We start from the raw sequence: 23,610 nt of genomic DNA on the forward strand, positions 1-23,610 counted from the left end.
TTGCAGCATCCAAAGGGTGGAAGATACACCAAATGGATGTTAAAACTGCATTTCTAAATGGTGAAATTGAGGAAGTATACATCAAACAACCTAAAGAATTTATCACTCATGACAAAAATTCTCATGTATGTAAACTGAAGAAAGCATTGTATGGTCTTAAACAAGCTCCAAGGGCATGGTACGAAAGAATAGATAAGTACCTCTCAAAATTAGGAGCTAATCCTAATATATATTTCAAAATAGTTGAAGGTGATATAATTATACTCGTACTATATGTTGATGATTTACTAATAACAGGTGAAGAACATCTTATAGAAAAATGTAAACAGGAACTAACAGTAGAATTTGACATGAAAGATCTAGGACTTCTTCATTATTTCCTAAGTCTAGAAGTATGGTGAAAGAAGAACTACATCTTTCTAAATCAAGGGAAATACATTGTTGACATTCTAACAAGTTTCGAATGATGGATTGCAAACTTTTAACGACTCCTATGGAAGCAAATCTACATAAACTGAAGAATAACGGTTTTGAATTTGAACCTACTGATCCTACTTTCTACAGGCAAATTATCAGGTCACTGATGTACTTGGTAAACAGTCGCACTAATATCTATTATACAACTAATGCCTAAGTCAATTCATGTGTGAACCGAAGAAGATACATCTTATGGAAGCCAAGCACATTTTAATATCTATTATACAACTAATGCCTAAGTCAATTCATGTGTGAACCGAAGAAGATACATCTTATGGAAGCCAAGCACATTTTACGGTACTTATGAAGTACAATTGGTATGGGTCTCAAATATGATCATGTTGAAATTAATCTTCATGGATATTCGGATTCTGATTGGGCAGGCAGCTCTACTGATTGTAAGGGTACTACGAGATTTTTCAATCTCGGGTCAGCGATGATCTCTTGGTTTAGCAAAAATCAATCATCACTCGCCTTAAGCTCTACTGAAGCTGAATACATAGCTTCTTCCATAGGAGCCAAAGAAGCAACATGGTTAAGAAAATTGCTAATCGGATTATTCAGGAAACCCTTGAAGCTTACAATCATCCACTGCGATAATCAAAGCTATATCAAGCTTTCAGTGAATCCACTTTTTCACAATCGATCTAAGCATATTGAAATACCTTATCATTATATTAGAGATATGGTAGATCAAGATGTTCTCAAGCTAAAATACATAAGTACAAATGACTAGACAACAGATGTATTTACCAAACCTCTTGCCAAGCCCAAATTGGAATATTTCAAAGGTAAATTTGGTATGATTAAATTGTACTTGTAAATGCTGAAATCAAGTTTCGGTTTTCTTTCTTTATGCATGTGTTAATGCTACTATCTTATGGTTGCATTAGATATGTAATGAAAGGTGACGATCTTTCATTGATATATATTCAGAAGGTAACCATTGTAAGGTGAGAATCTTACATATGGTAGACCTGCTATCTTAACAATTTATGTTGTTTTGGATTGCCAAAAGTTAATGATAACAAACATACTATGATTTTACTTCATTTAGTTGGTGACTCAGAGTGCCAGAGATCATAATAGTTGTCATGATAGAGTTCATGACATTGTGATTTCGATAATCTGATGAATCACTAATTCAAAGTGACAGAAATCAGATAACCTGTTCTCGGGATAGGTATCAGTGAAGTTGATACTAGGACATATATCAAGAGAACATGAGAAACTTTGGTGTCTCACTTCTCCCTCGCTAAGAGGGAGTGTTAAAGTGTAGCTTCGGTAGAAGTACACATTTTTGATCTTATGCTTCTTCTATTATATTTATTTTTACTTTCATATATATATTTTGAAGTCATCCTCAGAAATTCACACACACACACACACATATATATGTAATTATACATACATACATACATACATACATACATATATATATATATAAATGCTGTTGATATTACTTATCAGGTCTCTTAATGGACCGGCGGCTATCTTGATTGTAATACTAATTGAAATCATGCCCATGTAGGGACATGAACCTACGTGGCCATTGGCCACATAGAGTCATGTCCCTACACGAACACAACTTCCCTTCCTCATAAAAATGCCATGATCGCTGCCTGGGATAGCATATCATATCAATCACAGCAGCAATATACTGATCTTCAGCAGTGATTCAAACTTGGACTTTGTCATATTATTTACAAGAAGCATTTTCAGAGTACATATCAAATATATATATATATATATATATATATATATATATATATATATATATATATATATATAGATCTATTATTATATATTCAGTTTGAAACTGAATCATACATTCACTAATGCCTTTGGAAGGGTAGGCTGGTTTGAATAGGGAGAGAAGAGTAATTCTATACCAACTTAGGTGACTCCCAAGTGGTGGTATTGATGGGTGCTCATGAAACTCTTGGGCTTTTTTTGGAGGTGGTTTCAAGTGCCCTATGATAGTGAATGGAGGCTCTATTCATGAAACCCTTGGGTTATTTTGCAGGGGACATTACAAGTGGTATTAGAGCATAACACTGCTATGCAGAGGGCGAAGAGGAGGAAGCCATGAATGCAAAGACTGCAATGTCTGAAACTTTCTCAAGCAGAATAGTTAATGAATATTTACCGAAAGAGGAGGCCTATATCCACTATGAGTGAAAACCATTGATAGAAGGGTGTGAATTTGTGATAGGAAATGACATGCCTTTTGGAGACTCAAGGGATGCAACCTTTGGGTCTTGCAAGATATAATATGTATATCAGATCTATTATCAGTATCATGGGAAGTATTGGGCATAAGAGGAAATCAAGTACTAAACCCAACATAGATAGATTGGTATGGCGTATCTGAACTATGTGTTAAGAGTTGCATGATAAGTAATCAGTAAGACGTAAACTTGTTCATTTATTTATAAATATGTATTCAAATTGGAATAAGGATAATAGATTCATACATGACACTAATGAAAGCAAGATTTATAATTGCTTAAATATACACACATATACTTGAGATTATATATGTATGTGTGTGAGTATATCAAAACACATAAATATATAATACATGAAGACTATTATAATGACCTAGCTTTAAACCTTTCACTAATGCCTTTGGAAGGATAGGTTGTTTTCTATAGGGAGAGGCGAGTAATTCTATCCCAAATTAGGTGACTTCCAAGTCTTGGTATTGATGTGTACTCATGAAGTCCTTAGGCCAAGTGGTGTTATTGAAGGGTGTTCGTAAAACTCTTGGGCTTAAATGTGGGGGTGGTTACAAGTGCCCTATGAGACTAATTCCCCATCCTCCATTAGGGTGAGCGAAGAAGTAAGGATTACGCTTAAAAGTACCAATTATGGATTGTATTATGAAGAAATTAACTGTCTCTTAATTTAATCAAGGAGTAATAATGTATAATGATGCATGCTAACTAGGTAGTCTCCCTAGTAGGGGATATTTCAAAACATTGTGAATGTTGTATAAAAACTCACACAATTTATTTTTCTTGCTTGCATTTGGATAATATTATTTAAGTTGGTAGTAAAGGTTTCCAAGGTCTCAATTTGGGCTTGGATGCGCCTCCACCCATTGGAGGTATTGCATCCAAAACCCCAGTAGGAGAATTGCCCCTTGACCTCATTGAGGGTGTCCCCCAAAACCCACATTAGGGGTGCTACCCCTTCTCATTGGGGTCTCCACTTCCAAATCCCCAATTGCTATTGGAATTTTTCAAATAAAAAACTTGAAAACAATGAAGAGGTGATGGGGAATTGTGTTTAAATCTTGAGTGTGTGTTTTTAGACATTATTATTGCACAATTTTCCAAAAATTCTCTTTAGATGAGACTTCTACATATGACATGGTTAGTTAAAGTGGCATTATGACTCATTTAGAATTGAACTCGTTTTTTGATCTATGGTATGGATTAAACTCTAATTTTGATTTATATATGAAAGAAATTAATAACATGCTCAACAAAGTTAGTAATATGCGTGTTTTTAGAGAATATTTTTAAACATCCCTTATTGTCTAGTTTTCCTCAAACTTTTGCCGAGTCCGAGTTTTTAAATTTTTTAGGTCTGGCAAGTTATTGTCAAGTCTGAGTTTTCAACTATGTATGAGAGTGCTGATGCCAATCCTAGTGGTAGTGCCCAATGTCAATCCTAGTGTTAGTACTATTGTCATTAGTTGTGGTTCTAATTTAACACAACATAGATCAATTAATATGGAAGATCATGATGCTGTTTTTGACGACCCATATAGTAGTTAGTGAATGATGGCTGATTGTTGACACTTGACATGATCAGTTTAACTTTAAGATTAATATATATCACAATGAACTACTAATATGATGGTGTACTTTGCTATTTTATTTAACTGTTAATATGGTGGAGTATTTTGAGCTTAATTACTGCTGCAAATATGATATTTTCTTTATTTTTATATGTCTTCTTATCAATGAACCTGTGAACATAACCATCAAACTTGAACATGAACCCAAGAATTGATGTAAAAAAAACAACATAAACTGATCTCCTTCACCCTAAAAAGCCCTTCATTCCAACTTTCACTTCTGTCATGAACATATCTTGGACATTCACTTGTCTCCAATCACTCTAGATGAGGTTGATTCAAAATCAAAATGGATCACTGAAGTTGCAACCTTGTCTTCAGTGATGATGATTTGCATAGGTTGATCAGGTAGATTGAGAAGCTGAGTTAGTAGCCATGGCAAAGGAAGTAGATAGCGCACAAGGAGATGCCTTGGATGTGGGACTCAGTGTCACTAAGACATGGACAAATATTATGGTTGCAGCATCATCCAAGACTACACTTAATTGCCTGCATAGGACTTTTCATGATGTTGGACATGCTATGAAACTCATATTTTCAGTTTTGATGCCATGATTTCATAATCCACAAGTTCTGTATGTATTTGACAAAATCTTTTATTTTTATCAATAATTGGCTAAGCTTTGTTATTGTATTTTTTTAAATATATTTTACATCTTATCCCGTTCCAAGTGCAGACACTGGGGAAAAAGAATGGGTAAGAAAACCCTTGGTCTAGCTTGGGATGCAAGCATCATCTATATAGTAATACAATGGGTAAGAAAACCCTTGGTCTAGCTTGGGATGCAAGCATCATCTATATAGTAATACAATGCCCAAAACACATTTGGGATTTTGCAAGGCTTCCCTTTTGTTACAATTACATCTTCTTCGTTGTTCTCACTTAATAAACATCTCGATGGTCCTTCAAATCCAGCCTTTCTAAACCAATCTGCAGTTAAAATTCCATTTTGCATTGCTTTCTATAGGAAGAGTGCTGCCTTTGATAAACAAATTTTATCCCAGCAGAGATGTAGAGGGTGATCAAAGTTATAAATAGTTTGTCCTTTATCGTGCAAATTATACCCTTGCTTTACCACATATTCCCTCGTATTAGATTCAACCCATTTAATTATTGTCTAGACTATCTTTGATCGAAATGTTCCTAATTTTGAGGATTTCTAGGAGTTCTTTTTCTTCTAGGGTTAAAGATGTGTTTTCTAACAACCTCCAATTCCATCCCATGATTGGGTTACCGGATGGAATCTGTATGTAATGATTCATAGTGTCCCCCAAAAGGTCTTTTAGGATGGTTTTTATTCTTTGATGTTTGGTTTGTTGTTCTTAGGGTAACTAACCACCCCAAGAGTCTTCCCAAAATAGTGTCAAAGTCTCCTCTTCCTACATCCGAACTTATATTTTCTAAGATTATATTCCGAGATTCTAACATAAAATGCCAAACCTTTGAACCCTTTGGTGGGTTGTTTGTCCTAAATATGCTTGTTCCATCCTTTGGATGAAGATATTTGTTATAAATGATCCTTGCTTACTTTATGCTATACTCTCCACACGAGTTTGGCCCCTAAAGCCAAATTTTTCATACCTATGTTCTTGATCTCAGTTCCTCCTTGATTATGTGGTTGTCAAATTCTATCCCATTTAATTAGAGCAAATTCCCTTTTTTCAGAGGTTCCTTGCCAGAAAAAGCTTTTTAGTTCTTTTAATGATTTTTGCTTTGGTGTTCTGAGATAAAGGGAGGAAAGACATTTGGTACATGGGGACAATAGATAGAGCTTCCTTAATCATTGTTTCTCATGCCACATTAGAGAACCATTTTCCTTTTCAGCTACTCATCTTCTGATCTAATTTGGAAACTGTAGAATCCCAAGTCTATGATGAGTAAGCTCCTTTCTCAATTGTCATGCCTAGATATCTACAGGGGAACGGACCTTTGTTGAATCTGGATATTTGACGTAGTCTAGATTCTAGTCTTGTTGGGGTATTTAAGAAGAAGATTTCAGATTTCTCCTCATTCTCTTTTTGACCAGACACTCTCTAATACCAGTTAAGAATAGCTTTATATTTCTTTGCTTCTAGAATATTGCATTGACTTGGTATTATAGTATCATCAACCAATGTTGATGAGTTATATTGTCTACCCCACTTGTCACCTTGATTCTTGTAATCTCCCCTCCAGATGTGCCTTTGTAATAATTCCTCCAAATGCCTCAACCATGATTATAAAGAGAACAGGAGAGAGAAGATCTCCTTGCCCCTTAGATATTCCAAACTGCTCTTCTGGAGTTCCATTTAAAAGAATAGAGACTTTAGGTGTGGAAATACAACTAAATATTAGATTGATTCATCTCCTTGAAAAACCAAAGGCTTCCAAACACTTACACAGAAATCTCCACTTTACCCTATTGTAGGCATTTTGAATATATAGTTTAATTATTATGCTTGTTGCTTTCCTTGATTTAGCAAAGTGAATCATTTCCTGGGCAATGACTATCCTGTCTGATATAGATCTCCTTGACACAAATCGTGTTTGTTTGTCCAAAATTAACTTGTTTAGGAGAGTTTTTAATCCAATATATTGCTTTAGACAGAATCTTATAAATAGTATTGCAGAGTTCAATTGGTCTAAAGTCTCCAACTTCTTTCGAGGAGTTCTTTTTGGGAATCAGGGCAATAAAGGTGTCATTAATTTCTTTAAGGAAGCTTCCTGAACTATGGCCATTCTCCAGTGCCTCCCATAGTTTTGCTCCTTAAAAATGCCAACATTTCAGGAAAAATATGGTCTGAAATCCATTAGAGCCTGGTGCTTTATCAAGATGGAGACCAAATAAGGCTTTCCTAATTTCTTCCATAATAAATCTTTTGTTTAGGAATTTATTATCCTCCTCAGCTATTTTATTTGGAATAGTGCTTAATAGATATTTTTGGGCTTCCGAATCTCTAAGTGTAAGGACTCATTATTATATGATTCTACAAAGATCATTTTTAGTTCTGTTATGTTATCTACAATATTTATATGTTAATATATCTAACAATGTTGCTTTGGTCAGCTAAAAATTGAAATTTGTTTTTACTTTTAGTTTTACCTTTTACACTTGTGTAATCAATGTATACTTATGTATATGATCGAAAAATCCTTTATTTGATTTTGCAAACAGTGCATGAAACAAATTTTAGATCGTCAAAGATTTTGATATTTCATTATTTTTGTTAATTTGTCAAGTCTCAATACTGAGTCCCAGGTCAAGCCAAAACTCATTTTGTTGTATATGAGGAAAGTATAAGTCTTGTAATTATGAGATTGTACAACATATTGACATGAATGTTACAAAGAAGCAATTATGGAACAATTCATATTCTACAACCATGTGACATTCCAAATAACAATCCTCATATTTCATGATGGTTTTGGACATTTGTGATATACAAAGGAAATGACGTGAAGTGCCACATGTGCTTAACTATGGACATAGGTGGCATTCGCATGTTATGTGAACTATGCCAAATATTTTGCAAATGATTGTTGATACTTGTGTGAAAGAACTACAAAGGATTGTTGATACTTGTGTTAAAGCACTAAGTGTCCCATATGCTTGCAAAGTAGCACAAAACACCATAGGTGCTTGCTTAAAGAATTATTGATGCCTACCCAAGATTATTTGGAAGTTGTAATTGCCCTTAGATTGTTCTCACTTTCTTCAGATGTAAAGGCCCCATCTCATCCTCAATGAACTATGGAAACTATACAATATGTTGAAGAATACTAATAAACCATGAGACAATCTACAAAGTGACCTATATTGGCCACCATAGATAGTTGTCCTTTGATGAGTGTGAATAGTGATTGTTTGTACGGTTTAATCTTTAGTGTGAATGTGAAACCATCTTAAATATGCGCACAATGTCCTAATTCCTTTAGATGTTATACAATGGTTTGATATAATAACTCAGTGACCATGCATTCTAAGTGTTTGACAAAATGTGTCTAAGAAAGAGTGTAGTATCTGGTAAGATTGTAGAGGTGTTATTACAAGAAAAAACAATTATGTTAGGATCATCAAAGAGGAATCAGGAGAGACCTAATGCTAACAACTTACTCAATATACATGCGGGCTCATTGCACGAATCACAACCTAACAAACCTACTAAAATGTAGCATATTGTGCTCTAAAAATATTGGTGACTCTCACTGGAGAACCTTAGAAGTCTGAACACCCTCCGCTAATCCGGGAGTCTACACTGCCAAAAGCTTGCTTTCCTCTACCACGATATTATCCTACGGCATCTATTTGAATTTTACAACATTAGTCATGCTGAAGTATGCTTGATGCATCTTCTAATGAGTTTTTGCTTGACCCTTTTGTGCCTCTCTCAACTACTTCTTAGCCCTTGCTTCTTCCTCTGGGCAGGAGATACAAGCATGAAAAAGGAGGTGATGAGCTGGTTTGAAGTCTGCCTCAACGAGAAGTGAAGCTCCAAAGTATGATTACAAAGCCGCATGGCCTCTTGGAGATAGAGGGCAAGACACTACTAATCAATGTACCTGAAAATTGAATAAAGGGACGTGTCCTCTTTGAACAAGCATTAGAACCTCCCCCTAATCTCATAGTAGATGGGTTAACAAAAAGCAAAATGGGTCTTTGTTTCCATCTCCACTAGGGGGCAAAGGCGCCAAATTATGTCCTCTGTCAGTCTGGTGATCAAGTTGTATATGTAGCTGATGGGATCCCACTGTAAAAGATCCCAAAGAGATGCAAAGGGCATGATTCCAATAGCAAGTGAGGTACCAAGGGCGCACAATAACCTTGTCCTAGGTATCCATGCAGCGCTCAACATCGAAATCCATCCTCATGTGAAGCCTCGCTCCCCCCCCCCCTCTACTCCATGTCATAATGATATATTGCTTGTAGATGTCGAGCATGGCGTACTCATTCAGCTCCTACTGAAAGGTAAGGAGGTAAGAGGGGGCATCCAGAGAGAAGTAAAAGGGGGAAGGTGGTCCATCGCAATCCCAATCCAACCAAGAAGAGCAGAGGCATGGTCGAACCAGTGGAAAACTCTACTAGCAAGATCAGAGTTTGTCACCACCTCAAAAGAGCAATAGGCCAAGTAAGAATATCTATGATGGCCCTCAGTGGAATCTGTGAAGCTCTGAAGCTAGTGGAGAAACCAAACTAAATCAAAGATGGTCCCAAGACTGAAAGGTTGAGCCCCAAACTCAACCAAGATGATACTGTGAGGAGTAGACCGATGACATCTGATAATGCACCAAAGGAGAGCCTAGACTCTCTCGGCCTAGACTCTCTCGGCCAAAGCCCAATCAGACTCCAAGAGATAGGTGCCCCACACAATAGAGTCTTAGAGGACGATCGACCTAACCAAGAAGTCCAAGAGGGGCACAACTTGGTCATGGTATCCTAGAAGTGATGTCTGACGCATTGTCTCTCAAGCATAGCAAAGGAAACGAGCTCCTTATTACCCTAGACTACATGTCAGGTCTCATACTGAAAAGAGGGTCGAAGAACTTAACCCCCAAGTATAGGAGTGATGGAACACAAAATTTTGAAAGAATTTGGATTCCCAAATGTCTAGCGAGCAGAAGAATCTCCATGTGTAACTATGTGAAATCTCATCTTCAAAACTTTCATGAAGTGTCAATGCTTTCTACAATATAAGCAGCCTAACAACAAAGTTTTGCAGAGTTATGATGACCATATATTACAAGTTCTTGAAGATGATAGCAACAAAAGAAAAGACAAGACATAAGAGGATTTAAGTTACTGGAGACCTGTTGTAACAGCCTCATTTGTTTGAAAGCTGACTATATTTTTCAGAATATATTTCTCAATGAGGAGCTACAGTTTTAGCTTGAATCACTGTGAGCAGGAGGGATGAAAATAAATAAACAGCCTATTTCTCTCCAGAAGATATACTCTGATTCTTGGAAAGGAATTCCAATTGATGAAGGAACCAAAGAGGAGCTGGATGCTCACTGTCAAATACTCCACACTACTATATACAAGGAATCTCAGACAGCTGGTTGCAAGCAAATGTCTTTAATATTGTCTCCTCTCAGCAATTGATTTTATCAGAGTTACATACTCCACATACTAAACTTCTTGAAGCCCCTTGGCAACCATAACTATGAGGGAATATACAACTTCTCACATTTCAATCTAATTGAAGCTTAGGCATTTAATATCATATACCACACAGACAAGACTGTCCTTCTTCAAATAGGAGAATGATATCTACAGAATTGATGATGCTTCACCTTTTCAGCACTCAACCAGACATGAAGGTTATTGCACCAATGAAGGCATGATTGTTTGCCCGTGTTGATGTAATCTTCAGATATTCATTGAACTCATGCCCATGCCCATGCAGTTCAAAAATACATGTGAATAATGATGCAAACTAGGTTCGAATTCGGGTATCAAATACTCTAGATAGAGCGGGCTTGTGGAGAGTATGAATCACAGGATGACATTCAGCAAAAATGAGGAAAAGCTATTTGAACTCGGAAATCCCGATGAAGCACCAGCAAAGAGTGAGGAGATACAAAGACGACAAGTTAGAGGCAGCGTGAATGATAGCATGGGTGGTATCATCTATCCTATATGTTCAAGCTATTATATGCTGCACCCATTACTGAAAGAAGTTTCGACAGCCATTCTTGTATGATGTTGTCAAGAGTTGGGTACGACGCCAATAAACCCTTTCTAAATGCACAAGATAATTATTTGGGAGTTCGATTGTTGCCAAAGAAAAGGTTGTCAGAAGCGGAACCTACAATAGTAGATGGAAACACAGCGTTGGGAAATAACAAGAAACAGATGGGAATATTTGATGGCAACGAAAGGTAAAGAAGAGGCAGAATACTGCTATGACATGATTCGATTCACCAGAGCATACTTCATATCAAACGAAGACGAAGGGATACTTATTATATGATGAAGACTTTGGAACAAACATAACTATTAAAGCTAAAGTTCATTAATGCACAAAAACTGCGATTAGTAAATCAAATTTTAAATTAAAATATTTTAATTAGGAGGAGACATAACTTATGTTTACAAGGGGTATGACCTTACACCTTTGAAAAGTCACGCCTTATAAAGTATAAGATATAAATTAAGTTAGAAATTGAAAAAGACATATTAAAAAACATCCATTCAGATATTCAGAAGAAGCATTTTATTTTTTATTTGTACGGAGGAATAAGGGGCCTATAATGATTTTGTAATATAAGTTACATTATTTTATTTTTAAATAAAATAAAATGTGTTTTCTTTATTTCTAAGGCATGGAGATTTAAACTGTAGGCGAATTGTCCTTTATAATTATTTTTCAAATTCTGTATATGATTTTGATATCAGATAAGTGGACATGGTCAATTAGCATTTTAGATTTGATCATCATAGGTGTTGTGACATATTAAATTGTTTCCGTACCTCTATCCATTTTGTCTCTTTCTCAACGGAGTTAAAATTCAATCTGGACTAATTTAAAATTGCATTATAATTGGTCTATCGCATCTGGATTATTAAAATTGTTGGCAGTATAAGTGCATTGAACATTACGAAGTTGTACGTGAAAGTTCACTGAAGTTGACTCTATCTCCAGGATTAAGAAAGCATTGATCTTTCATTATTAAAGTCAGAAAATCTATACACATTCCTTCTACAAGCATCAAATTCATTATTAACAAAATTTATACAAAACATTCAATTTCAAGCATTCAGCATCCAGTTTCAGTTTCATCGAGTTCGAGGACCTTGCCAGCCAAAGAACTCCAAAAGTTTAATTTTTCTATAGAAAAGCCTTGAATTGAGTAGTCAGTGTTCAAGGTGAAGGTCTACCCGCCTAGGTGTCACAAAGCCCGAAGTGCAAGGGAATCTAAACGATTTCCGTTCGTTGGCCAAAATTTGATTGAGAGATCCTACTAAAGTGGCAGGCTCTTGGATTTCCAATTTGCGGTTTTGGGAACCAACAAGAAGGATGTGATCTCAACCTCCTCGCCCTGAAAGTAGAAGTGGAGATGTGAGATCTTTAAACAATTTAAGAACATCACCTAAGTCTTGCCTAGGTTTACAACTAATTTCCACAAGTCATAGAATGTGGCTAACCCATTAAGAAGCCACTATGAATATATTTGCCAAACTCTTGGTCAAAATCCAGTGTTATGGACCAAATAGATAATATGTCATGACCAAGAGTCGGGAAAGCCAATACAAACCACTCTATTAAAGAGCACTGTGAGAAAGGAACTCAAAATTGTGATACCAAGCTTGAAGAGCTCTCTTAGAACCCTTTCTCATTTGTTCTCCTACTACTGTTCAAGCATCTGATTACCTCATTGATGTTGGAGAAAGTGAAGAGGTGGCAATGAGATCAAGGGATGAGGTGGAGAGGGAACTAGTCGAGGATCTCATAGAGAGCAAGGGTGTGAGAGACAAGGGAGTTGTGATCCAAGGTGGAGGGAGAGGGAAGGTGGCAAGGGAACATGTTGCACCGGAAGAGCTTTGGAGACAACAAGAGAGAGACACAAAAAGATTTATACTGCATTGTGAAGAACACTCGTTGTGGCAAAGAAAGCGGCGGTAGGCAAGCCTCAACTAAATGAATGAGGGGGAAAGAGTGGAGAAGGCCAAGCAAATCGAGCAGTGAAAGGATTTGTAGTCCTTGTCAAACCACTGGTTCATGGGGCAAGCGTTCCTGCGCTTGGGGCTATGGGAAAGTTAAGAGGTGTAATGGGGAATGGAGAGGAGGGTGGACTCCTACAACATGACTACAAGCGAAGCAAACATGGAGGGAGCATCCGCAAAATCAATGAAGGAATCCTGAGGGAGGAGTCATCTAAGGCGGTAGACGAAGAGGTCACAGTCACTCTCAATAAAGCAAAAGGAGGTGCGAGTGGAAGGACTTGCCTCAGGAGGGAAGGAGGGGGCAGGAGGAAGAGGGGGAGGGGATCCCCTAAGGGTAAGGCTAAGGAGGGTGTGATCAGCCAAGGGGATGAGAGAGATGGTAAAGAGGTTGATAGAGGAGATGAACGAAGCACAAGAGAGGATACTCTACAACACTTGCATTGTCGCAGTGAGGCTAACAAGTGAAAAGACTAGAACCAAGAAAGCAAGAAAACCAATTCAAGATCACCAAGTCCAAGGACATACATAATTGTAATAGATGGTGGACAAATCTATTGAGGGGTCCCCGATATCCTCTGAAAAATGTTGCAAGCTTAGGGTGCTCGAATTCGATTCGTTTGTATAAACCAAATCTAATCCACAGTCATGGAGGGCAATCTGAAGGTCTTTGGTCTGTGCATTAATGTCCCCTAGAATGATGATGTCACTCATGACCAAAAACCTAGTAATGTACTCATGTAGGTCCTCATACGGGTCACCACCCTCCAAGCTGTGAATTGCATAGTACGAGGAAGCCAACAGGAAATAAAAAACCACAATGTAGATGTTCCTATAATATGACATTCGACCAATGTGGATCCACATGAATCTAGCTGAATTGTTAGAATGAACCACGAAAGTCATACTGCAAAGGCAGTCTCTAACCAAATAGGCAACCCCATCAGATCACATGACCCCACCCAAGAATCTTACCTCATCCCTAAACACAAATAGCCACTGGTAGCCAAGAACAGGACAAACGGGTCTCTCATGAGTCTCTGTAAAAAGGAGAATGTTTACAAAACCAAGACAATCTTGAACAAGACCCCGTGAGGACCATAATATACCATTGTTGTTCCAATAGTTGATATGCAAGGAAATCCCATCAAGTCCCTTTGTGCAAAATTGCGTCTATGATCATCATTTGGCAGCCGTGCTGCTCTAGTATCCCACCTTGGAGGAAAGGAATCTCTAACCACTACCTTCAAGTTCTTGATGACCAGCCATTTTCCTTCACATCTCAATGCAGTTACAATTTCTCAAAAATGTTTTAACTCAGCCACCTGTGATCTAGTGAGATCCCCATCTAAGTAGATCTTCATGGGAAGGAGGAACAATTTCCTCCTGGCTTTAAGAGCTCTCAAGTGATCACTTGGGGAGACAAGACAAAGCAAAACAGCATCGTCAAAGCCCAACCAAGCTCTGTCTATAGTAGACCTGAGATATCTAGCTAATCCTTAAGAAAGGAATAAGCCGCTGTTAGTGGATCCAAAGAAGGGGGAGGGAGGCCCCAAACCCTTAGGTTCAACTCACGAGCCCTCCAAGCATGTTCCTCCGAGGGTTTGGCATGGACTAATTCCTCAACCCCTGCTAGAGGAGCAGCAACATTGCTGCTGTTACAAAATGAAGCATAGGTCTGGAGCTGTTGCTTTGTCTCGTTTTTCAGTGTCTAAAGAAGAAAAATCCGATTTTGAAAAAGTAAACTTACAGAGATATTGGCCCAGCCAAACTAATCAATTCAAGATAACCCTCAAATCCCCGAACTTTTGATTCTTTATCTACAAATAGAAACTCTATAAAAGGCATATACATCATATATTTTCCCTTAGTCCAACTTTAATAGAGTATCATCAAAGCCCAGCCAAGATCTATCTAAAGTCAATCTTGAGATATCTAGCTAATCCTTAAAAAAGGAATACACCACTGTGAGTGGATCTGAAGAAGTAGAAGAGAGGCCCAAAAACCCTTAGGTTCAGCTCATGAGCCCTCCCAGTATGTTCCTCTGAGAGCTTGGCATGGACTAATTCCTCAAACCTTGCTAGAGGAGCAGCAACATTGCTGATGTTACAAACTGAAACATAGTTTTGGAGCTGTTTCTTGGTCTCATTTCTCAGTGTCTAAAAAAGAGAAATCTGATTTTGAAAATGAAAAGTTACAGAGATATTGGCCACAAACAAACTAATCAAATAAAGATAACCCTCAAATCCCCAAACTTTTGATTCTTGATCTGTAAATAAAAATTCTATGAAAGGCAAATATCACATACATTTTGCCTTGGTCCAACATTAAAAGCATTTTCCTTAATGGAGTAGGAACAAAGCACCACATAGAAAACAAATTTATTGAACACTTTTCATTATTATTACAAAAAAGATACTCAAGCTATGATAACCAGCAACTAAGAGGCCAAGTCCATACAAAAACCACCAAATAGTAAGACCTTTGTCAACATGAATTAAGCATGCTATACTCAATCCCTTCCAGCGATTCTATTTCAAAGAAAACCAACTATCCCAACTTATGCAAGACCATGATTGTTTTCAATTTGAACCTCTTTTATGATAAATTCATAGAAACGAGTTCATAGTGCTTATTAATCTTAGCTAAAGGATTCACAAAACTCCATGCTTGAGATCCCATTCTTGGATTTCCAAAGCCATCACACACAAAATGCAGTAAGAAAGAGAGAAAGAGCAAAGGAAAGTGTGCCAACCTTTCTCACTTGGGAGAGGATATATGGCATGTGATGGAGTGAGATGCCAAGCAGCGATCTCAAATTATATTTGGAGGATTACTAAAATTGGAGAGATTTGTCAGCCAGTTGGAGATGAAAACAACATCCACCGATTGAGATAAGTATTCTAGTGGGGCCCTCATAGAGGATTCTAGCAATATAATATTCCAGCCATTCATTTATATTAAACTCTATCCTAAGATGGCTAAGAGATGCGCACAGTTGTTCTTATATAAATGAACTTGTATGATGGAATATCTTTGCTAAAAACGTCAAGACTTCTGATTTATATTTCTTAAATGTCATTCTGACCAAATCACTTTGTCATGACATTAGAAAGATTTCATAGAATGATTTAAAAATAAGTAAAAAGCTTTAGATAATATCTAACTAATTGGCAAACTTGGCAAGTACTTACAAAGTCAACGGACTCAATGAGTACTCACTGAGTCGATGAACTCAATGATTATTTGCAAATTTTTCACCTCACAAATTACACGTGAGTTAATGCATTAGTCAGACTCGCTGACTTTCTAACAAGTATTGCTATTTTTTGGTGATTACTCCCCAAAACCTTGATGAGTCTGAAAAAATAAATGCTGGAAATGTTTAAAATGTGAAATGCAGGAAAAAGAAAAAGGTGGAAAAGACTGCAAAAGAAGTCACAATTTTGACCTATAAATGCATGAAGACCCCTTACACTTCCTCTAAAAACAATTAGTGAGAAAATGTTCTTCACAAAAATGTGCCAAATACCTAATTTCTCTCCCTTAAGTGATCAAATTGTGTAACCAAACCCCCATGCTCAATGCCCAATGCCAACCCTCAACTACATTGGGGTCTTGTTGGTAAACATATTTTTCATTGCAAACGTTGTCTTCAAAATGACCTTGTTCGCCCTATGAGCAGTGACAATTGTGCCAATAGTAGGAGAGATTCAATAAGAACACTATCTAATTGCAGTCTTCCTCTACGTTTGAGAGAGGCAGCTCCCTTGTATGATGGGGTGTTTGTATTTTCTGAGTACTTTTCACCTAGAAGTACAAAAAGGAGATAAAAACAAAACTACAAGAAACGGAGGTAAAAACCCCAACAGTATGCATACGAATACCATATGAGATTCCCAAAGGATAACAAATTACAAAGATAAGTTGGGAATGTGAAATCAATGAAAGAAAGGAAACATGTTTCCACATACAAGGAAATAGATAACATCAACATTTCTAACCAAGATACCAGGGTGTGAAAATGTCTCATCTTTTACATAAATCCAAAGTACTCAAGGAAATATCGATTTAAACATACAAGAAATGTTGATGTGTTAGTTCAATCAGGATAAATATATCATTAATATATATCCATCTATATTTGTGTAATATATTTCAATATACATGTATATACATATATATATTCACCACAAACTATATGATATATTATATCTTCATAACAAATAGAAGTTGATTGAATAAAGACATGGTTGACCAACAATTTTGAGTGACTGCTTAATTAAGATTTTGGCCATTGGTTGACAGTAATTATAAGTTAAACCTTGTTTGTTTTGCAAGCCAATCAGGGGTCACAAGCCCGACGGGACGTGACTCCACGGCGGAGTCACTTCCCACTAGGGACATGACTCCCACCTTATATATAAACGGTGCTATTGGCATATAGAACACATAATTCGTATTCAATCTTCTTCGATGTTTATCGCAAGTTGAGTTTCTACACATTTATCATTGCAAATGTTTGTGCAGTAACAATTCTTGAGTATAACAATATCTCCTTAAGTTAATCCTTATTCTAAAAGGTGTAACCATTCATTTTGAGACTCTCTCTCTGCAACTTGATTATAAAGGATTTATATATCTCACGATATGTATGTATGTATGTATGTATGTATGTATGTATGTATGTATAAGAATTAGAAAACAATATAAATAAGTTTGATGATATTCAACATGGTATTAGAGAAGCCACAAAATCCCAGGGGAAAACAATCAATTTTGATTAGACCTGTGATAATCATGTCTAAAATTAACTAGAGCTCGCTGGTAAGAAATTTTCAAAGAATTAATATTCTGATGCGGCGGATGAGTATTCTCTCGACAGTGTTCGCCTGACCATAAGAATCACTATCGAGATTAATATTATTGGGAGAGATTCTAAGCTATTGAACTTCCTATCGCATAGTGTTTTCACCGTGAAGAAGGTGGGCAAAGGATCAATCTATAATATTAATGCCAATGCAATGATGGCAAATGATTCTGAAAGCGGTGCTTGTGTTTGAAATCACTAAAGATGTGAATACATCATGCTTAGTGGAGCCGATCAAAAAGATTAGAGACATTAAAATTGTTGGCTATATATGGGTGGGCGGTAGTAGGCATTGGATAAGAAATCGAAATATTAGACATTCTTACGTTCAAAGATATGAAGATACTAGGAGATCAAGTGTTATCAATCCAATAGACATTCATTAATAATGGTCACTACAGTATGCAGAGAAACCTCTTGTAGCTATGGCAAATCCTTCCATTATCACAAAGATGAACATGGAGAATAAGACTATATATACAACAATCAAGAGTAAGATGTATTGTTAATGTCATGGATTGATAAATTAAGAAAATAAACCGTTTTTGAATGATTTGGAGATCTACCATGCAGAACTGTTGGTCAACAAGATTAATCTGTTAAGACATGAGCTCAGGCTAGCAAATACAGCGGAGATGCGTATCATTACAAGTGCCCTCAGAAAATAGTGATCAAAGTAATCTAATCGCATATATGATTATTCCTCCTTACTATTAAGAATTGCATCAATTATAACCATCCATATGACAGTGCTATTACAATTTGCAGCAATCCTCCAAAACAAACATGGGCACCAAAAGGATAATATGGGAACATATATTCCAAGTGCGGACCCATTGACCATGACCCACAAATATATCATTCAGATGCTATATTTACACATTTCCTATGACAGGACATGGATAAGATAGTGATAAAAGAAAGATAGAACCCGATAAGGGAAAATATAGTAAATAGGAAGATAAAACAATTTAAATCAGGTTTCAAATAAGAGACTCCTCTGCAGTTCATTTGCCATGCAATTTAAGAGGATTGAGTGATAATACTAAAGGTGGAGGTTATAAACATGTCTTCAATTGTGGGATAAAGATGCATTAATATTTTGTCCTAAGCATGCTTCTGTTGTCTTTAATTAAGAACTACGCTTAATAGAAGAAGTTATCCAAATGCCTTTAGTATAATTTCCAAGCATTACATTCCTCATATACTAATTCTCTCTTATTTGTATTTCTATACATACTATAAAGAGCTATTTGCCTTGATCTTTTCCTTTGTGTCTGTGGCTGTTCTTGCAAGAAAAGGTTGGTACTTTACACACACTACCAAATATTGTGTAGAACTCAAAATCTTATGATAGTAGCTCCAAAGAAGTTTTGATCTAGAATTCATTAGTCATCTGATGATCATGCTAGATAAAGTGATGCTCTTGAAGCAAATACCTTTGATGATTGAAAATTATGGGTACCTTTATATAAACAGAGAGTTTGGCACATCCGTCAGAGAGAGAGAGCACATAGATGATATATTTCAGTTTGCTTCCAAAAATTTTGGTCATATTGGTTCAGAAGGAGTAGACTGTGCTAAGATGGTTGCTCTACTAATCAGAAAATTATAGCAATTAAAAGGACTATGATTCATGGATGAAGTTCCATGTGAACCAAGGATATCTAGACTATAATATTCCTAAATAAATGGATGCTTGATGAACCAAGGAGCATGATATTTCATTAGAGAGGGAGTAGATAGAGGATATGTCTCAATTGAATATTGAGAATCTTGATCAAATCAGATTCAAAGGGAGTTTGACACTTCTTTAGAAATAACCTTGATGAGGATGTCAAAAGATTGGTGTTCCTTTGTGGAGAAGAAGTTTCAAGTAAAATCCCTTGCAATACAATCTTGTCTATGAGAGATAAGTTTGAGTTGAAAACCTTATTCTCTAATATGGTTTATGGTGGATGTCATGACAACACCACATGACAGTATCCATGATGACTTCATGTAAACTTTTGATGTCATGTGTATGGGTCTACCCCTTGTGTACATCATGAGAAAGTGAGGACTTTCAAATGATCATCACTTGTATTTGCAGAAGTTATTGAAAGGTGATGATCTTACAATAACTTACATCATGATATGCATTTGTGTGAATGTTGAAATACATGAAAGGCTTTATCTTGTTAATCAACAACTCAGTGTTAAATGTCATTAAATTGATGTCTATAAGTTGTTTGTATAGATATATGTTAGGTACTTAGTGAATATCTTGCCTTGATATTCTAATAAGCCATTACCACATTGAGTACTTCGTGAATATCATTTGATTGATGTTTTGATTCATGTTACCTCATATGATGTCAAAATAGTATGGGTGAATATCCTATGTTCATATTACGATAGGCCAACACTTATATGATATCATGTATTGGAAGTCTTCTAATCAAAGACTTTATTGTGTTATTTCTAAATATTACATATGGTGTTTTATTTACATGTGTTTATCCTTCTAAACTAAGAGGGAGTGTTGATGTGTTAGTTCAATCAGGATAAATATATCATTAATATATATATATAATTTTACCACAAACTATATGATACATTATATCTTCATAAAAAATAAAAGTCAATTGATTAAAGACATGGTTGACTGACAAATTTGAATGACTGCTTAATTAAGAGTTTGGTCATTGGTTGACAGCAATCATAAGTTATACCTTGTTTGTTTTGCAAGCCAATTGGGAGTCACATGCCCGATGGGATGTGACTCCCGCCTTATGTATAAATGATGCAAGTTGAGTTTCTACACATTTATCATTGCAAATGTTTGTGCAATAATAGTTATTGTGTATAACGTTATGTCCTCAATTAAATGCTTATTCTAAAAGGTGTAAACATTCATTTTGAGACTTTCTCTCTACAATTTGATTATCAAAGGATTTATATATCTCAAGATATATATTTATATATAAGAATTAGAAAACAATATAAATAAGTTTGATATTCAACAAGAAATCAATAAAACTAACTAGAAAACACATTTAAGACATACGAATCAAATGGATTTCTTGTTATCCTTATGAAAGTATACCAGTCCAAAAGCCCTAAGATACAAAGAGTAAACATTAAAGTCCTACAAAATTATGTAGGGTTTCTCTCCCTTTGCAAAAAGTTCCTTCCTCCTTTACATTACAAATTGTCTCATATTTATAAGCTTACTCTAACAACAAACTTGTAACTACACTATTGGGTTGGTAACCAGCTAGGTTAGAGGTGTTAGTAATTCTCGCTTTTGCAACCAACTCTAACTTTTACAAAACTAAAAACTAATACCTAGACTTTTAGAACAATAAATGCAGACTCTTAATAGAACTCAAAAATGGACCCAGAGGGCACAAAAAGTTATGGTTTTGATCAAACTAGTCCAAAAAGTTTGAGTTTTGATTAAGAAAACACAAGAAGTTGGTGTTTTGGAAAAACTCATGCAAAAGTTGGGGTTAGGAAATATTTCTCACAGAAGTTAATGGTAAAGGAAACTTTTTGCCAAAATGTTAGTATTTGGGAAAAATTATCGCAGAAAGTTAGGATTTGGAGAAAATAGTCCAATGAGTTAATATTTCAAAATTTTCTCTGGTGAGGGGGAAAAGGACTTAAAATTTAGAATTTGGCCTCTTTTAAAAACTTGGGCAATAAATCTCCATTCCTAGATCCCCACTTATTATCGGGATCTCTTCACATATAAAACATTTGATTACAAGGATATTTGGCAGTGGACATCATAATAGACAAACAATTATCTTTATCACTATCATAAAGTCATTGATCAATGATGAAGTATCATACTATCAGTAGCAAATATTCAAATGCCATCATTTTTACAAAATACAACAGAACCTTTAGCCTTTCACAGGAAATGTAAAAAAAAATCAAAGTAAGTCATTGTTTTGATCAAGTTAGAGCCACAAACACAACCTTCAATGTTGAGTGAGCTACAATTAAGTGCAACAATTAGAACTTGTCCTTGTGTTTTTATTATACTAGAGAAGAAGATGTAAAATGTTGTAACATGCAATTTACAAATAATGATGATTTCAAAAGGCAAAAATTATAAATTCATTATAGTTTCCAGCAAACTATTGTATGGAGATTCCACATAATGATGCAATCTTGTACTCAATTTGTATTCATGAATCAAATTTACTAGAAAACGCTTTTATACTCATTGGCAATAATGTTATTGTTTTGCAAAAAAATGTGTTCTTAAAGAAATGTAAGCAATTATTTAAGTTGCCAAGTTTTCTCAAGTCTTTCCCAAGTCACAATTTTTTTGCCAAGTCCATGTCAGCCAACTACGATATCTAACTTCAGATATTGTTCCATTAACAATAATTAACAATAAAGTAATAATCATTAACAATTTAAACTCCAGTAATTAATCAAATATTGATTAGCCTTTGCTCGTATCAAGCATTGATATTCTATAAATACAGGATCAAATTTTTTTCATTGCTCTCATGTTTTCATTTGAACATGTATTTTAGCAAAGTTAGCGGAAAATTAAAAAGAAGTTACATTTTGGTTATCTAAAAATAACTAATGTCCATGTTTAAGACTTATGTACTAAATTTTAACTGTTGATGAATTGTATTTATTAATTATTCATAATTTGTTTAGATTTGATTTCCTACTATTATTTATTTATTTTTAGTTTAATATTCCTATTTTCAGCTGTATGCTTATCTTAGGCTCCTGAAGATACATTTCTATGCAACTCCAGGCAGACTATTTCATGCAATAAAACCAAACCTAAAGCAGGGGAAGCCTGTTGAATCTTAAAAGCTAAACTTGCAAGTTCAATTAAATGATTGAGCTAATTTAGAACGAATTCAACAAAATATGCATATTGAAACGAGAAAAGTGACTGACGTGATCAACTATACTTGCAGATATAGATTTTTCAAAGTTTTTGCAGAAAAAAATTAAAATTTTTGAAGCAGCCAATGAGTAATTAAACTGACTTACTTTCAGAAGGTACTCATAAAATGAATCTATGCTTGTACCAATCCCAGCATCCTATGAATGTGCCCAGTTGAAAAGACAAATCAGTAACAAATTAAAACTCTAGTAGAAATATTCTATTCTGAAGTTAAAGGAAGAGCATTCTAGAAGCTTGGTAACTTCAACTTTTTTGAGCATAAAAAGTAAAATGGAAACTAAATTTTACTGATGTTTCCACTGTAAATTGAAATATATGTTAGCCATACCTTTTGGGTCCACTGTCCTGAGAAAACATTAATGTGAGCTCCAACAAGATCAATTTCTGACCGTTGGGCCCAGAGTCCTCGCACTGCATTCTTTGTAACTTTCTCGAATACTGCAAAAGAAAGTATGCCATACATTTTCAACTGTAGTGATATTTCCAGATACTATCTCAAAAAAGTAATCCACTTCATATAGCATTAGTATTTACACAAAGCAGAACAGTAAACCAGTAGTATCTACAGTGAAATAGAATGTATGTTACACCATTCAAAAGGTATTTTGATTATTTACCAGGATCTCCAACCAACCGACTCAAAAGTCCAAACTCTAAGGTGAGAGTCCCACCTCCAGCAGTTGAAGTAACCTGCAAGTAGTAGAAACAATGAGCTCAAGTTAATTATTGACTTTAATTAAGCAAACAAGAATACCAAACTGCACTAAAGTGCTATAAAATATAGTGTGAGAAAGGTAGAGACAAAAAAAATAGTAAT

General features: G+C 35.6%; 1 protein-coding gene across 1 annotated transcript in view; it reads right to left on the bottom strand.

Moving 5' to 3' along the window:
* The window catches only part of LOC149538458 (Glycosyl hydrolase family 47 protein), a 187,914-nt gene that overhangs the window by 20,651 nt on the left and 143,653 nt on the right, over positions 1-23,610 (bottom strand). Inside the window, exons 7-9 of the mRNA XM_089799786.1 lie at positions 23,411-23,483; positions 23,122-23,231; positions 22,880-22,930 (exon numbers count right to left, since the gene is read on the bottom strand). Of these exons, the coding sequence (XP_089655912.1) occupies positions 22,880-22,930; positions 23,122-23,231; positions 23,411-23,483 (234 nt within the window). The remainder of the gene's footprint in view (positions 1-22,879; positions 22,931-23,121; positions 23,232-23,410; positions 23,484-23,610) is intronic.

Source organism: Cupressus sempervirens, chromosome 9, assembly GCF_028749045.1.
Source record: "Cupressus sempervirens isolate cs-2001-9-10 chromosome 9, ASM2874904v1, whole genome shotgun sequence".
Classification (NCBI taxonomy): domain Eukaryota; kingdom Viridiplantae; phylum Streptophyta; class Pinopsida; order Cupressales; family Cupressaceae; genus Cupressus; species Cupressus sempervirens.